The sequence below is a fragment of the Miniopterus schreibersii genome (assembly GCF_964146895.1).
Source record: "Miniopterus schreibersii genome assembly, chromosome: 17".
Taxonomy (NCBI): domain Eukaryota; kingdom Metazoa; phylum Chordata; class Mammalia; order Chiroptera; family Miniopteridae; genus Miniopterus; species Miniopterus schreibersii.
In genome coordinates this window covers 44,322,153-44,340,000 of record NC_138117.1, presented here as the reverse complement: position 1 = coordinate 44,340,000, position 17,848 = coordinate 44,322,153, and the positions used below count along the sequence as shown (strand labels likewise).

Sequence of the window (17,848 nt, the reverse complement as noted above, 5' to 3'; positions counted from 1 at the left end):
TGTGGATTAGAATTGTGTTGAATTTATGCGTCAGTTTGGGTGAAATGAACATCTTTATTAGATTGTCTTGTTCCATGTATGAAGATGGTATATTTTATGCTTTTCTCCACAAATGACTTGCATATTTTTAAGGTTTATTTCTAGATATATTATCAATTTTATACCTCTGACTTTTGTAAGTTATACCTCTTTCTTAAAGTCATATTTTCTGATTGTCACTGCTGAATAGACATTGATTGTTATGTCAGTCTTGTTTTTTGCACTTTTGTTGAGCTCTCATTAATCTCATTAAAGATTCATCATCCATCTCCTGTGATGCTGGCCAGCCGCCCCACAGTGGCCAGGACTGAACCCAGGAGGGCCAGTACCCTGGCCTTGTCCCAACGCTCAGGCTGCAAGCCTGCTCTCCCAATAACTCAGTGATACTGTCCGTCAGGCTTGGGAAGTCCCCTCTTATTGCTAGGCTTTTCACCATGACTGGATGTAGTATTTTATCAAGTATATGTTTTGAGTCTATTGTTGTGAGTTAAAATTACAAGTTGAAGTCCTAACCCCTAGTACCTGTGAATGTGACCTTATTTGCAGATAGGGCCTTTGCAGATGTAATTACTTAAGATGAAATAACCTGGAGCAGGGTGGGCCCTCATCTGGTAGGACTGGTGTCCTTATAAGAAAACGGAGACCAGGGAGGCAGGGATTGGAGCGATGTGTTTACAAGCCAGTTGTCCACACCTGGGACAGTGTCCCTCATGGCCTCCAGAAGGGACCAGCCCAGTTGGCCCCTGACCTTGGCATTGTAGCTTCCAGACTGTGAGAGCATGAGTTTCTGTTGTTTTAAGTCCCCCCGTCTGTGGCACTTTTAAAAATATATATATGTGTGTGTACATATATGTACACATATGTGTACATATATACATATGTACACATATATGTGTAATATATAGATAACATATGTTATGGGACACTACTGCAGTTGGTGATATATTTTTTAATCTTCGCCCAAGGATATTTTTTCCATTGCTTTTCAGAGAGTGGGAGAAAGAGAGAAGAGAGTGGAAGGGGGGAGGGAGACAGAGAGAGAAAGAAAGATTGATGTGAGAGAGGCACATCGATTGGTTGCCTCATGCACGCACCCTAACCGGGGCCAGGGATTTAGCCTGCAACCAAGGTATGCGCCCTTGGCCGGAATAGAGCCCTGGATCCTTCAGTCCACAGACTGACGTTCTAACCACTGAGTTAAACTGGCAAGCGCCCATAGATATAGATATAGATATAAAGATACAGATGTATAGAATCTTATATCTATAGAATCTATATCTATATATCTATATATTATTTTTTACTGATTTTTAGAGAGAGAGGAAGGGAGAGAGAGAGAGAGGGAGAAACATTGATGTTAGAGCAGAATGTTGATCGGCTGCCTCCTGCACACCCCATACTGGGGATCGAGCCCGCAACCTGGGCATGTGCCCTGAACTGGAATCAAACCCTGATCTCCTGGATCCTAGGTCAATGCTCCACTGCTGAGCCACACCCACCAGGCTAAAAATGTCTTAATTTCCAAAACTAGAGTAAGAATATTTTATTCTTATTCTTGATGACCAACTTAATTTCATTTTGGTTACAAAGCATGAATTTTAATTTTTTTTTTTTTTTTTTTTTGAGACTTGCTTTGTGGCCTAAATCCTGAATTTTTGTAAATGATTTTATGGCTATTTAAAAAATAATTTATATTGTCTGTTAGGTCTAGGGTCCTCTCTGTGTCCATTAGAGCGTATCTGTTAATTGTATCAGTCAAGTTTCTTACGAATTTTTTGTCTACCTAATCTATCAATTCTGAGAAGTAAAGCCTCCCGGAGTTGTGGGATTTGCTTTCCTTAAATCTGTCCATGGCTGCTTCCTCTGTATGGATGCCATGGACCAGCTGCACGTAAGTGTGGACCTGTTCCATCTTCCTGGTGAAGTTTTCCTCTTGTCGCTGTGTAGTTTCCTTTTTACCCCTCCGCGTGGTTTTTGCCTTGACGCCGCCTTTATTTGGTATTAACTCAGTTTCTCCTTGGGTAGTATTTGCCTCTTAACATCTTCCCCAAATTGTAGTCCTTTATGCTTATATTTTAGGTGTTTTTATAACTGATATATAGCCGTTTGGTTTCTTTTTCATCCATCGGAACACCTGTCTCGTTTGGCAGGAGGGTTGCAACTACATTTACTGAGATTGCTGACTGATGCAGGGATAGGATTTAGTTTGACATCTTTGTGTCCTTTCAGGTACATGCTTTTCCTCGTTGCCCCTCCTCCTGTGCCTGCCCACCACATACCCACGCCGTGCCCACACTGTGGCCACCCCATGTCTTGCTGTTGCAGCGTGTCCTTGTGGGGCCCACCTTCTTCCTGGCATGTTCTTCAGCTCCATCCCTACATCCTGTGCACTCCCACCCAGGGGTCCTGGGGGCTGGGATTGGTTCAGTCACCAGAAGTGGACAGCAGGGCGGTCCCAGCACCTGGCTTTACCAGCTGATCTAGTCAGGGGGAGGGCAGTGGTGCTTTAATGTTCACCCCTTGTTTGCCAGTACTCTTGTTCACTCCCAGGAGCGAGCCTTGGATCTCCGATGAGAACTGCCTGCAGATATTTTTACACTCATTTTTCTTCTGGAGGTGCTGGCTGGCTCTCTGTGTCTGCAGGAGTTCCTCATGTGTTTCAGATATCCGTTCCTCTTGGCTTCAGACGTTGGGAGGCTCTTCTACTCTGTCCCCTGCCTGCCGTCTAGTCCCCAGTGATCCTTGATTTTGATGTAACCAAGTGTACAGGTTTTTTTGCCCTGTGGTTTATGTTTTATGTTTTTAATGCTTTGTTTAAAAGGTTCTCCCTTCCTGGCCAGCGTGGCTCATCAGTTGAGCATCAGTCTGTGATCCAGGAGATCGAGGTTCGATTCCCAGTCAGGGCACATGCCCGGGTGTGGGCTCTATCCCCAGCAGGGGGCGTGCAGGAGGCAGCTGATCAATGACTCTCATCATTGATGTTTCTCTCTCTCCCTCTCCCGCTCCCTTCCTCTCTCTGAAATCAATAAAAATATATTTTTTAAAAAAAACAACTTCTTCCTTGGACTAGGTCTAAAGATATTCTCTTACATGTCTTGTATTAACTTTATAGTTTTATCTTTCATATCAAGGTCTGAATCTGTCTGGAACCACCTGTGTGTGGGGCCAGGAGGGATCCAGGCTTCATCTACTAAACTCCCACCTTGGCCCCAAGATGTGATAGGATGTGTGTCCCTTTACCAGACTTAGACTCTATCCCCAAACCACACCGCTGCCCATCTGTTCTTATACCAGGGCCACAGAGCCCCTGGGAACGCACCACACAACTGCTGAAGTCTCCCTTTCTCCTCTCCAGTTAGCAACTGCCTTAGCTGGTTGTGGGCTCGAAGTTCAAACCCACACTGTTCACAGGTCCAGTGTATTGTGTAAGTGAATGCTACCTTAGCAGTCTGTCTTAATACTTCTAATAGTTTTCCAGTTGATTCTTTTAGTTTTTCTAGGTTGGCAACTAATGATAATTTTACCTCTTTCTCCAGATATTTAAATTTCTTGCTTTTGAAAAAACCTATTGCATTGACTAGCATTTCCAAAACTATCCCACATTGGTGCTGAGGGTAGATGTCCTCTCCTGGCATTGATGGGTGTGTTTTCAGCATTCTGATGCTGAACATTATGAAGGTCTTGGGTTTAATATGCATATTCTTGGTCAAGTTAAGTAAACTTTCTTCTACTTCTGGATTATTGAGAGTTTTTAAAATCATAAATACATATTAATTTGACCACATGCCCACTTATTCATTTCCCAGGAATTGGGTGCCTGTTGTGTTCCCAGCCCCCACCCTTAAGAAGCTTACCATCCCCATCAGGGTATTTATAACCTGACTTCCTTCTTAGGTCACCTGGTCATGTCTGGTTGAAGCTGTGAGTCTCACTAACCCCTCACTATGCCCTTTGAATAGTAGCCCCCAGCTCCAGTCATCCAAGCTCCCACAATCCAGGACAGCATTCAGTGTCCTGGCCTCCCCTCAGCCTCTGGATGGTGCTGCAGCGCAGCTGTCCCAGCTGGAGGGTAGGTGGGCCCCAGTCCGTTCATCATGCCATGTTCCAGGCACTGCGGGGTTAGGGCGGAAGAAATACTCATTTGCCCTGATGAAGGGGACAGCTTTGTGGGCAGGGGCCAGGACACTGGGGTCATTCCTGAGACATGTAAGGGCGACACCCACATTCTTAAAAGGGAAAGGCAAGCTATTCCAAGTGCACCATGTTTCTAAATTCTCGCACTCAGAGTCAGGTCCTTTTTCATTTTGCTGTATTTCAGCCCTTCCCCACCAGGAGTCTTCCTCGAGAAGGACTGTGAGACCTCCCGGGATGACAGTGCAGATGGCCATCTTCTTCACTGCAGGTAGAACCCACTGCCTCGGGCTTGGCGCTCCCTCCTTACTGACTGAGGGGGTTTTTTGGAAGCTCTTGGGTGAGCTAGAAGAGTCTGGCTCAGCAGGAAGCAACTAGCTGGATGTGCATGGCATGCAGGCCCTGCACCGGCTGTGGAGGTCAAAGGGGGTGTGTGCCTTTGGGTGGTCTGGGTACCCCCAGCACAGACCAGGAGTAACCCCAGTGTTGGGGAGTAATTTGAAGACCTGAGGGGCCTTTGGCAGTTTGCTCCAACAGTTTTAAAGATTGAGTTTGGAAGTGGTAACTGGTTTTGGACATCAACAGCGGGAGGGGATCTGAGCTGACCCCGGGTCCAGCCTTGTGGCTGTGTGACCGTGCGAGTGTTTCCCAGCCTCCTTGTGCCTCTGTCCTCTTCAGGAAAGCAGGGTGAGGGCAGCTGACTGGGTGGGGCCTCTGTGTTCTGGCAGTGCTGGGAATGCTTCCCAAGGTGCACAGGAACCAACCTTCAAAGGAATGCGGGGCTGAGAAACTGAAGAAAGCAGCTGACAACTCCAGAATTAAACAGAAAGCCTATTAAGGGAACTTAAAGACGGAAGCTGAGTCTTGGATCTCCCCACCCCAAAGGGGATGTGGGCTTGATACATGTGGCCTCCAAGAACACAGGTGCTTGTTAAGAGCTCTATATTCCAAGGCAGTAAGGCACTTGATGGACTCACAGATCTCTGTAAGAACATTCCTTTCAGGTGACACAGGCCCACTCATCCTGGGGTGAATAGGCTGTCACTGATAGCATTTTGCTTCTTAAGATGGTGTTGGTCACTTCAAATACTAGAACCCGTTTTGCCTCATAGGCAGGTCTGGTCGGGTTCCTAGACTTGCTGGTCTTTGCCAGCACTGCCTGGCCCTGCCATCCTGGGTCCCAGCTGGGTTTGACATGAGAACAGTATGTTGTTTTAGAAATGGATGCAGTCACTCAGAGCTGGGAAAAATTGGGGAAGTTAACATTTATGGACAGAGTGGGGAAGGGGTGCTGCCACCCGCCCCCCAGACACTGTGGACAGAATCTGTGAGGAGGAAGGGAAGCGGGAAGGACCCTGTCTAGGCGCAGCCCCTGCCACCTGCCAAGGTTTTGAGCTGAGAAGGCAGGGGCAGCGATGGACAACTCTCTCAGCCCGAGACAGAGGGGCATCATTGGCCCTGAAGGTTTGCAGGGCAGTTGGAGGGCTGGATAGTTCAAGTTTTTTTCAAGCATCCCCTCACATGTGGTTTCTTGCATGCTCTGTGAGTTGCACTTACACGCTGTGGTGCAGAGGCTTTCCTCTGGAGCTTGTGGTGTCGGGTCCAGGTGTCCCACACTGAGCAGCCACTTCCCTGAGGAGGTGGCAGCAGAGTGGCCCTTCGGGGCGTTGGTCTGGTGCAGGGCTCTTCATTCTGCTTTTGAAAGAGGCCCTGGGAGGAATGCCCTGTGCTAAATGGAGCCCTTTGTCCCTGCGCCTGCCCTTTCAGCACCCACCTCCGCCCTTGCCCACTCGACTTGCAGCATTTCTAGAGGCAGCAGAAGGTTCGCCTGCTTCCCTCGGATCATCAGGCAATTGTCCCTTTTGTTTAGGAAGGGCTGGTGTCTCTCTGCCTGGGTGCCCCCCGCCCTAGTATAGTTGACAGGGAATCAGAATGAGGAGGACAGGCCTCCTGGGTTTGGGGAGCAATAAAGACACTGAGGTCCAGTGGTAGAGCAGGGAGGCTGAACTGGGTAAATGGGCCACTCGGTTGTCTGGGGGCAAGCTGAAGAGACTCTGGGTGAGAAGCAGACAGCAGGGCCTGGAACCTGGATGTGAAGTTTCAGGGAGGAGCCCCGAGGAATGGATACAACAGTGGGGTCCAGTGGGCATGCAGAGCATGGGGCTGTGAGGAGGTGTGGGGGTGACAGGTAAAGCTGCCTGCACCGTGGGTGGGCAGGTGGGTGATGCCCAGAGGGACAGGCTGAGAGAGATGCCTCATCAGACCAGAGACTTACTGGGCCTGTTGGGGGTGTGGGGGGAGGCAACACTTGGCTGCAGGCGCATCTGCTCTCTCTGACCGACGGCCATCTCTGGGCCTCTGGGGCGCAAGTCTGCATCTGTGGCCTGAAGCCTGCGGGGACCTCAGGCTGCCAGAGGATCAAAGGGGAGACCCCTAGGAGGGGCTCGAGCACAAGGGCTGCAGCGTTGCCCTGCCCCCAGCCAGGGGCGCTGTCTGCATGGCAGAGGGGAGGTATGCAAGTCTTCCTCCTGCCTCACTCTTTCCCATCACTTCCTGGACCAGGTGGAACTACTCTGAGGTCCTGCAATGGCCAGCAGCCTCTCATGTGCTCTGGACTCTGTCTGACACTCCCGCCCACCCTCCTCATCCTGCTGCTCAACTCAGTGGCTCATGACTGCCAGGACAGTGTGGCACCTCCCCAGCCCAGAGCTCTCAGCACCCTTCACCAGGCAGGGATCACTTTTTACATCGAACCCCCGCAGAGGCCTGCTGGGTGGTGAAAAGGTGTGAAAAGGAACGGTTCACACTGACGAGGTGCTTCCTGTGTCAGTGCTGACCGAGGACTTGATTATGTGCAGGTTATGTTAGTCCTCATAAGAGCTGAGAACAGGGAGAGATGGTAAGTGATTTTCCCAAACCCTGCAGCAGAGGGAGCATTGGGCTGGAGTTCAGTCCCAGCTCTCTTGACTCCTAAGCAGCCCTCAGGGTTTGCTGGCCCCATATCCTGGCTGCCACCTTCTGCTTTGCCTAGTTGGCACAAGCATCAGGCTGGGAGCAGCCTCCAGCAACCAGGAACAGAATTCCTGGGAATGGGAGCCTGTGTCCTGAGCCCTGCTGCTGTTTGCCTTCTCAGGGTGGTGAGGCCAAACTGCTGGGCATTATCATTGACCATCAGGGTTTGATCCTGGCTCTGCTGGGTGGGCCATGTGCGGGCATCTGGAGCAGGCTGCCTCACAGCCGGTATGGGGCCCTCTCACTCACCCTGAGTTCATATTGCCAATCCATGTTCTCTAGTCCCCACTTCACTCACCCCCAGTAATTAGGACTTAGGGCCTTATCCAGAAAGGCCCAGTGACAATCAGATGACAGAGTTAGAGGGGCCAAACTGCACAACCGGTGTCTTAAGATGGAAATTCCACTTTCTGAGATGGTAGATTAGCTTATATGAAACCAACCTGTACATCAAGAACAAAATAGGCAAAATCACCCTGAGGTCATCAGAGATCTACTGAGGAGAAAGGACTTGAGTGCCGAGGTGTGGAGATCATTACAGCCCAGCACGCAGGTGAGACTGCCTCTCCCTCAGGAAACTAAGAGGCTGAGAACCCAGAGGCTCAAATGATCTCTACAGTTTTTCATGCACAGTCACCAGAATTTCAGTCTAAAATGAGCATAACTGATTGAAAATAGAAACAACCCAGAGGAGTTTACACTTTGGAGTTTCAGACACTAACTTTAATAAATATGACTAGTGTACAAGATATTAAATGGAAATTTTTAAAATTCAAATGGTTTTACCAAGATAGATCACCTTTTGGGCCATATAACAAACCGTAACAAATTTAAAAGAATAAAAATTATACAATATCTGCTCTCAGACCACAGTGGACTTAAACTCGAATTCAGTAACAGAAAGATAACTGGAAAATCCCCAAATATTTGGAGATTAAAGGACACATTTCTAAATAACTCACGGGTTAAAAAGAAATCTCAAGAGAAATTTTAAAATATTTTGAACTAGATAAAAATGAAAGCACAACGTATCAAAATTTGTGGGATGCAGCAAACTCAGTACTTAGAGGAAAATTTATATATTAGTGAAAAGAAAGATCTAAAATCAGTGATCTAAGCTTCCATTTTAGGGAACTAGAAAAAGAAGAGCAAATCAAAGTAAGCAGGAGAAAATTAGTAATAAAAATTAGAGAAGAAATCAGTAAAATTGAAAACAGGAAATCAGCGTTGAAAATCAACAAAGCAAAAAGCTGGTTCTTTGAAATAATAAAATCAATAAGCATCTAGCCAGGCTAAGAAAAAAGACACTAATATCAGAAATGAAAGAGGAGTTATCACTACAGAGCCCATGAGCATTAAAGAGATAATAAAATAATTATATGAATAATTCTACGGACACACATTTGATAAACTAGGTGAAATGAACCAATTCCTTGAAAAACACAATCTGCCAAAACTCACACAAGAAGAAATAGTCTGAATAGACTTACATCTGTTAAAGAAATTGAACCAGTAATTAATAATCTTTCAAACAGAAAGCACCAAGCCTGGATGTGTTCACCGGCAAATTCTATGAGACATTTATGGAAGAAATTGCACCAATCTCTACAATTTCTTTTGGAAGATAGAAGCAGAAGGAATCTTCCTAACTCATTGTGTGAGGTCAGCGGTACCCTGATTCCAAAACCAGACAAAGACATTACAGGAAAAGGAAACTACAGACCAATCTGTCTTATGAACTAAGTACAAAAATCCTCTACAAAACATCAGCAAATCACATCCAACAATGTTTAAACAGAATTACACAGCACAACCAAGTGGGATTTATCCCAGGTGTGCAAAAATCGGTATAACCCATCACATCAACAAGCCAACAAAGAAGAATTCATGGTCATATCAACAGATGCAGAAAAATCACGACAAAATCCAATGCCCATTTGTGATGGAAAAAAAAGAAAAAGCCTCTTAGTAAACCAGGAATAGAGAGGAATTTCCTCAACTTAATAACGAATATTTACAAAAAAACTATAGCTAATGTCATACTTAATGGTGAGAAGCTCAAAGCTTTCCCATCAAGATCAGGAGCAAGGCAAGAATGTCCTCCCTCACCTCTGCTTTTCAACACCATACTGCAAGCCCTAACTAATGCAATAAGACAAGGAAAAGAAATAAAAGGTATACAGATTGCAAAGGAAAAAAATAAAACTGTCTTTGTTCACAGATGATAAGATCATCTATGTAGAAATTCCTGAAGAACTGACCAAAAAAAAAATCTAGAACTAACAAGTGATTATAGCAAGGTTACAGGGTGCCAGGTAAATGTACAAGAGTCAATGGTTTTCCTGTATACTAGCATTGAACAAGTGGAATTTTAAACTAAGAACATTTACCTTAGCAACCCCAAAATGAAATACTTAGGTATAAATCTAACAAAATGTGTAAAATCTATATGAGGAAAACTGTAAAATTCAGATGGAAGATACCAAAGAACTCAGTGAAGAGAGAAGTGCTTCCCTGTCCATGGATGGGCAGCCTTGGTGTTGTCAGGATGCTGGTTCTTCCCAACCTGACCTATGGAGTCTGTGCAAGTTCAACAAAACCCAGCAAGTTATTTTGTGGGTATCAGCAAACTGATGCTAAGGCGAGGCAAAGACCCAGAATAGCAACACAATATTCAAGGAGAACAGATTGGGAAGACCAGTATCTCGATTTCAAAGCTCACTCTGAAGCTTCTGTAATGAAAACAATGTGGTGTTGGCAAAAGAGGAAACAAATGGCTGAACAGAACAGGGCAGGGTGCCGAAAAATTGGCCCCATACGTAGTCACCTGATCTCTGACGGGGGCAAAGGCAGTACAGTGGAGCAAAGACAGTTTTTCAACAGATGGTGCTGAGACAACGAAACAGCCACGTGCAAAAAATAAATTTAGACACAGACCTTACACCCTTCACAAAAATTAGCTTAAAATAGGTTACAGACCTAAATGTAAATTAGTAAATGTAACTCCTGGGAGATAACACAGGAGAAGGGTGACTTTTTTTATTTTTTATTAAAAAAAAAAAATTTTTTTTAATATTACAAATGTCCCTTTTTCTCCCCAATGACCGGTTCTACCCCCTCCCCAGTCCCTCTCCCCACCATTGTTCCTGTCCTTGGGTTGTGCATGTAAATTCTTTGGTTACTCTCTCCCCCTCCACCCACCCGCCCTTCTCCATCCCTCTGACATTCATCAGTCTGATCCATGCTTCCATGTCATTGAATCTATTCTGTTCATCAGTTTATTACATTCATTAGATTCCACATATAAGCAAGATCATGTGATGTTTGTCTTTCTCTGCCTGGCTTATTTCACTCAGCATAATATTCTCCAGGTCCTTCCATACTGTCCCAAAGGGTACGAGATCCTTCTTCTTTACAGCTGCGTAGTATTCCACGGTGTGAATGTCCCTCAGCTTTTTATCCACTCATCTACTGATGGGCACTTGGACTGTTTCCAGATCCTAGCTATTGTAAACTGCGCTGCTGTGAACATAGGGGTGCATATATTCTTTCTGATTAGTGTTTCAGGATTCTTAGGGTACATTCCTAGGAGTGGAATCACTAGGTCAAAAGGCAGCTCCATTTCTAATTTTTTGAGGAACCTCCGTACTGTTTTCCATAGTGGCTGCACCAGTCTGCATTCCCACCAGCAGGGCACCAGGTTCCCCTTTCCCCACACCCTCGCCAGCACAAGTCCTTTGTTGATTTGATGGTGGTGGACATTCTGACAGGTGTGAGGTGATAGCTCATTGTGGTTTTAATTTGCATCTCTCTCTGTGTCTCTTGGCATCTGTGTGTCCTCTTTGGAGAAGTGTCCATTCAGGTCCTTTGCCCATTTCTTAATTGGGTTGTTTGTCTTCCTCTTGCTGAGTAGTATATGTTCTTTGTACACTTTGGAAATTAGCCCCTTATCAGATGCATCCTTGGCAAATATGTTTTCCCAGACTGTGGGGTTCCTTTGTATTTTGAGGCTGTTTTCTTTTGCTGTGCAGAAGCTTTTTAGTTTGATGTAGTCCCATATGTGTGTTTTTTCTTTTGTTTCTCTTGCCCTAGGAGATGTATCAGTGAAAAGTCCACTATGTGAGATGTCTGTGACTTTACTGCCTGTTTTCTTCCAGGATTTTTATGGTTTCATGACTTACGTTTAAGTCTTTTATCCATTTTGAGTTTATTTTTGTGTGTGGTGAAAGTTGGTGGTCTGGTTTCATTTTGCATGTGTCTGTCCAATTTTCCCAGCACCACTTATTGAAGAGACTGTCTTTACTCCATTGGATGCTCTTGCCTCCTTTGTCAAATATTAACTGACCATAATGGCGTGGGTCTATTTCTGGGGCCTCTGTTCTATTCCATTGATCTATATGCCTGTTGTTATATCAATACCAGGCCGTTTTGATTACAGTGCCTTTGTAGTACAGTTTGATGTCTGGCACAGTGATCCTGCCCACTCTGTTCTTTTTTTCTCAAAATGGCTGCAGTTATTCAGGGTCTTTTTTGGTTCCATATAAATTTTCGAAATGTTTGTTCTAGGTCTGTGAAATACGCTGTTGGTATTTTAATAGGAATTGCACTGCATTTATAAATTGCTTTGGGAAGCATGAACATTTTAATGGTATTAATTCTTCCAATCCATGAGCGTGGTATGTTCTTCCACTTGTTTAAATCTTCCTCTATTTCTTTTTTCAGTGTCCTGTAGTTTTCTGAGTATAGGTCTTTTACATCCTTGGTTAAGTTTATTCGTAGGTTACTTATTTTTTTAGTTGAAATGGTAAATGTTATTTTTTTTTAGTTTCTTTCTCTGAAAGTGCATTGTTGGTGTATAAGAATGCCATTGATTTCCAGATGTTGATTTTGTATCCAGATACCTTGCCAAATTCTTTTATTAAATCTAGTAGTATTTTTATGGAATCTTTAGGGTTTTCTATGTACAATATCATGTCATCTGCAAATAATGACAGTTTTACTTCCTACTTTCCAATTTGGATGCCTTTTATGTTTTCTTCCTGTCTGATGGCTATGGCGAGGACTTCCAGAACTATGTTGAATAAGAGTGGTGAAAGTGGACATCCCTGTCTTGTTCCGGTTTTTAAGGGAAATGGTTTTAGTTTTTGCCCATTGAGTATGATGCTGGCTGTAGGTCTGTCATATATGGCCTTTATTATGTTGAGGTATGATCCCTCTATTCCCACTTTGCTGAGAGTTTTTATCAGAAATGGGTGCTGGATTTTGTCAAATGCTTTTTCTGCATCTATTGATATGATCATATGATTTTTGTCCATTTTGTTTATGTGATGTATCACATTTACTGATTTGCGGATGTTGTACCAGCCTTGCATCCCCAGAATAAATCCCACTTGGTCGTGATGTGTGATCTTTTTTAATGTCTTGCTGGATTTGGTTTGCTAGTATTTTGTTGAGGATTTTAGCATCTATGTTCATCAGGGATATTGGCCTGCAATTTTTTTTCTTTGTAGTGTCTTTATCTGGTTTTGGGATTAGGATGATGCTGGCCTCATAAAAAGAGTTTGGGAGTTTTCCCTCCTCTTGAATTTTCTGGAATAGTTTGAATAGAATAGGTGTTAATTCTTTGAATGTTTGGTAAAACTCGCCTGTATAAATCCATCTGGTCCAAGACTTTTGTTTGCTGGGAGTTTTTTGATTACTGCTTCAATTTCATTAGTTGTTATCAGCCTGTTCAGGTTTTATGCCTCTTCTTTTTTTTTTTCTTTTTTTTTTTAAATATATCTTTATTGATTTCAGAGAGGAAAGGAGAGGGAGAGAGAGAGAGATAGAAACATCAATGATGAGGGTCATTGATCGGCTGCCTCCTGCACGCCCCTAACTAGGTAGGGATTGAGCCCACAACCCGGGCATGTGCCCTGACCAGGAATCAAACCGTGATTTCCTGGGTCCTTGGTCATTGCTCAACCACTGAGCCATGGCCAGCCGGACGAAGGGTGAGTTTTTAGATACTGCAGCAAAGGCACCATCCATGAAAGAAACAATAAGCTGGGCTTTGTTAAAATTAAATGCTTGTTCTTTATGAAAGACAATGAGAAGAGACTTAAGAAGATAAGACAGAATATTTGCAAAAGACACATCTGATAAAGGAGTTATCCAAAATACCTTAAAACTCAACAATGAGAAAACCAGATTTCAAAATGGGCCAGACACCCGAGAAGATGTGGAGATGGCAAATAAGCACATGAAAAATGCTCCACATCATATGTTGTCAGGAAAGTGCAGCTTTCCTAAAAACAGCCCAGAGTCGCTTAAGGGAGAGAGACGGAGGGGTGATCCCACCGTCTCTCCTGGACTTCAGGTCTAGCCCCTGTAGCGGCCTCCATGCTGACCTCGGGCAGGCAGAGCACTGAGTGAGTACCTTCCTCCATGCTGACCTCGGGCACTTGTGGGCACTGAGTGAGTACCTTCCAGACATGTCCCAGGGGCAGTGTTGCCTGTGTTGTCGCTGAGCAAGTGAGGCTCAGAAGCCCAGCATGGCCCCGGGGTTATGGGTGCCCTTCGTTGGATTCGGGGTTTAGCAGGCACTGGGAGCAATTTGGTGTCTCCATCCAGGTGCAGAGTGCTGGCTGTGACGGCAGAGTTACGGGAGGACACAGCCTTTTTGTAGCTCACAGGAGCCTCTATGGTTGAAATCAAGGTCCAAGGTGCCAGTGTGATGCAGATCCCAGGCATGAGGCCTGCAGGGAAACATGCTTACCACATCCACAGTCAGAGAGGCCTCTGGGAGGGCTGCCCTTGCTCTCTGGTACAGAGTGTTGTGCCTGGTGCTGGGCTGGGACCAGAGCAGAGGCACCTATGGCCCTTGCAGGGAGGGTCAAGATGGCCAGCAGTCCAGTCCGGGGCCTGGGGGAAGCTCTCTGGCGGGAGAGCCCCCCTGGAGGGAAAGGCTACAGGGCTGAGTCACGTGTGTGGGGGAGCTCCTCAGGGCCCCAGCAGTTAAGGGTGGACAGGGAATGTACAGGGAGCCTTCCTATGAGTACTAGGTCCCGCACCCACAGCCCCCGCGGCAAGGGGAAAGGACGGAGAAATGACCAGGCCCTTTGAGCCCTGGCTCCAGACACACGAGGGCAGGGAGCGTGGGTGATGGGCTCAGGCTGGCAGCAGGGCCAGACTTTGTCTCTACCAGGTGGCCTGTGCCCTGCCAGGAGCTCCTCTAGGTAACCTCTGCCTGTCCCCTCCCCCAGGACCTCCTCCCTCCGGTGGAACTCAGGCACCAAGGAGCGCATGCTCATCAAAGTTGCTGACCGGGAGCCCAGCTTCCTCTCCCCCCAGGGCAATGGGTACCTCCTGGACAGCCAGCCTGGGGGCCACACCCGCAGAACCTCGGGTGGGCAGCACGCACCCAGCCTGCAGACCTTTGCCCCCGACATAGACAGCTCTGTCTTCTTCGCTGAGCGGAGGCCCTCGCCCTTCCTGAGGAGGTCAGCGCTGGGGAGCTGTTCCCCACTGCTGGCCCAGCCCCGCAAGCCTGCCTGCGACTCACAGCCCTCCTCCCCACGCTATGCTTATGAGCCCCCGCTCTATGAGGAGCCCCCCATCGAGTACCAAGCCCCCATCTACGATGAGCCCCCCATGGATGTGCAGTATGAGGCCAGTGGAGCCTGCCAGGGTGGCTCACCCCAGCGGTCTCCAGGCCGTAAGCCAGTGCCCTTCCCACAGTCGCCCAAGCAGGCCTCTGCCTCGCCCTTCCAGCAGCTGGTGCTCACCCGGCAGAAGTGCCCAGATCGCTTCCTAAGCCTGGAGTACAGCCCCGCAGGCAAGGAATATGTGCGGCAGCTGGTGTATGTGGAGCAGGCCAGCTCGAGCCCCAGGCTGCGGTCAGGCCCTCGGCACAAGTACACTCCCAACCCCGCAGGGGGCTCCCTGTCCCTGCAGCCCAGCCCCAGCCTGCTGCGGGACCAGCGCCTGGGGGTCACATCTGGGGACTACAGCAGCATGGAGGGGCCCGAGCTACGGCATGCCCCTCCGCCCTCGCCGCTCCCCCAGGCCCAGGACGATGCCATGTCCTGGTCCAGCCAGCAGGACACCATGTCCTCGACAGGCTACTCCCCAGGCTCACGCAAGAGAAAGAGCAGGAACCCCTCTCTCTGCCATGCCCCCAGCGCCTTGTCCACCGACAGCCCTGGGGACCTGCTCCCGCAGTCCCTGGCTGAGGAGCGGCCCAAGTGTGGGCCCAGCCTGGCCCCAAAGCACATGGAGGCCAAGGCGGGTGAGGCGGACGGGGCGCAGGGTGGGGCTGAGCCCTTCTTGGCGCAGGTGCGGCTGGCCTGGGAGGCGCAGCAGGCCCACTTCCACATGAAGCAGAGGGGCAGCTGGGACTCCCAGCAGGACGGCTCAGGCTATGAGAGTGATGGGGCCGTGCCGCTCCCCATGCCCGGACCTGTGGTGCGGGCCTTCAGCGAGGATGAGGCCTTGGCTCAGCAGGAGAGCAGCAAGCACTGGCAGAGGGGTGCCTTGGAGAGACTCGCCTTTCCCCAGATCCTGCTCGAGAAAAGCGTCTCTGTGCAGACCAACTTGGCCTCACCAGAGCCCTACCTCCACCCCTCACAGGTACGGACATGCAGCTGGAGGGCAGGGCTGGGGCAGGGGTGTTCCCCAGATGTGGTGTGGCACTAACTGTTGCTGATGGCCATGTGGACAGACAGCAGATACCTCCCAAGGACTTCCCCCAGGGCAGGGCTCCCTCACCTCAGTTTCTGGTAAGGCCCAGCCAGGTGCTGGCAAGTCCCCTGGGGGCCAGAGGCCATGCCCTGATTTCAGACCATGGATTCAGAGATGGGCAGTCATGCCCACCCACTGAGCCTGAGCTTCTTCCGCCTGTGAACAGGCTGTCAGGTGAGGAACCGTGCAGGTGGGGCGTCAGGCACTTTTCAGGCGGCTCAGAGCCTTTCCCGAACAAGGCTCCCACACCAGGGAGCTGACACCGACCCTGGGGCCAGATGCACTCAGCGGGGGCCCCAGTGGCCTCAGGACCTTGGGCTGCAGCTGTGGCAGAAGCAGAGGCCTGGCCAGATGTGTCCTCCTGGGGAAGCACCAGGCATAGGCCAATGTCAGGCCCTAGGAGCCTACATGCACCTTCTGTCCAGGTCGAATGCTAGGAACTTGGCCCTTCAGAACTTGGTAGGGGCTGATGTTCTGGTTCTCACTTCCTGACCTGCTCCATGAAGCCACGGCAGAGGGTCTACACTGGCATCTGCTCAGAGCTGGCATTGGTCAGAAGGCCTCCAAGTGTCAGGCTCCTCACGTCCAACTCCAGCCTCACCAGGGAAATTGTGCCTGAGGACCTAGTGACCACGGGCAGTCAGCATCCCCATGGCAGTCAGTGTCCCCCACCTTAGTGGCTGGAGAGCTCAGAGTATGTTTCTGTCTATGGCTCGTAACACAGGAGAACAACAAGATAGACAAGAAGAGGTTTCCTCCCGCCCCCAGATCTGTGCTGGCACCCCCACCCCTTGGTCTCAGGAGCAGGGAGGGCCTCTGTCCCTGCGCAACCTTGCATGGGGAGGATGCTCACCATCTTTGTGAGGCCAGTAGAACTTGAGGAGGCAGAAAGCTGGAAGTGCAGGCCTGGCCCCACCCTGGGGACACCCTGCAAGTGTTGCTGCCCTGCCTCCCGTGCCAGCAGGTTATTTGGTGGCCCCTCCCTCCCAGCACCTTGGGACCAATGAGAGGAGTTGGGGAGGGCATGCCTCACCTGGCTGGGTCATATAGGACCCCCACCCCCTCATGGCCTCTCTCTCCTTCCCAGTCTGAGGACCTTGGCTCCTGTGCCCAGTTTGAGAGCAGCCGACAGACCCGTAGTGTGATGCCCAGCGCCAGCTGTGTGTTCCCCACATTCACTCTACGCAAGCCGTCCTCAGAGACGGACATCGAGAACTGGGCCTCCAAACACTTCAACAAGCACACGCAGGGCCTCTTCCGGCGGAAGGTATCCATCGCCAACATGCTGGCCTGGAGCAGTGAATCCATCAAGAAACCCATGATCGTGACCAGCGACCGGCACGTCAAGAAGGAAGCCTGTGAGGTCTTCAGGCTGATCCAGATGTACATGGGCGACCGGCGTGCCAAGGCCGACCCGCTACATGTGGCCCTAGAGATTGCCACCAAGGGCTGGAGCGTGCAGGGCCTGCGGGACGAGCTGTACATCCAGCTGTGCCGGCAGACCACGGAGAACTTCCGCCTAGAGAGCCTGGCGCGCGGCTGGGAGCTCATGGCCATCTGCTTGGCCTTCTTCCCACCCACACCTAAGTTCCACTCCTACTTGGAGGGCTACATCTACCGGCACATGGACCCCGTCAACGACACCAAAGGTAAGGCCCAGCATGTGGCCCTTGGCACCCTAGGCTCTGCCGCCAGCCAGGTAAGGGTCAAGCTGAGAGCTTCCTAGCCTGCGCTTGGCGGCACCTCAGAGGCGGCAAGTATGTGGGGTTGGCACAGCACCTCCAAGAAAACACCTGGGTTTCCACTGGGACTCAGGGTCCTTGCAGAGCTCCTCCTCAGCACTGAGGCCCTGAGAAGAGCCTCAGGCTCCCCCGCAACAGGCCAACAGGCATCCACGTCTCAGCCAGCTGGTGTCCACTCTGCTCTGAGGCCACTATGGCCGGGT

At 48.9% G+C, this 17,848-nt stretch overlaps 1 protein-coding gene across 5 annotated transcripts in view; it reads left to right on the top strand.

The window, feature by feature from the left end:
- Positions 1–17,848, top strand: part of ARHGAP39 (Rho GTPase activating protein 39) — a 74,592-nt gene that overhangs the window by 38,721 nt on the left and 18,023 nt on the right. For 3 of the 5 annotated variants that reach the window (XM_081116833.1, XM_081116832.1, XM_081116830.1), the window contains 3 exons: positions 4,358–4,441; positions 14,427–15,792; positions 16,991–17,552. In XM_081116833.1, the coding sequence (XP_080972959.1) occupies positions 4,358–4,441; positions 14,427–15,792; positions 16,991–17,552 (2,012 nt within the window). Of the gene's footprint in view, positions 1–4,357; positions 4,442–13,532; positions 13,593–14,426; positions 15,793–16,990; positions 17,553–17,848 lie in introns of those variants that run through there. The other 2 variants (XM_081116834.1, XM_081116831.1) reach the window with 2 other exon arrangements.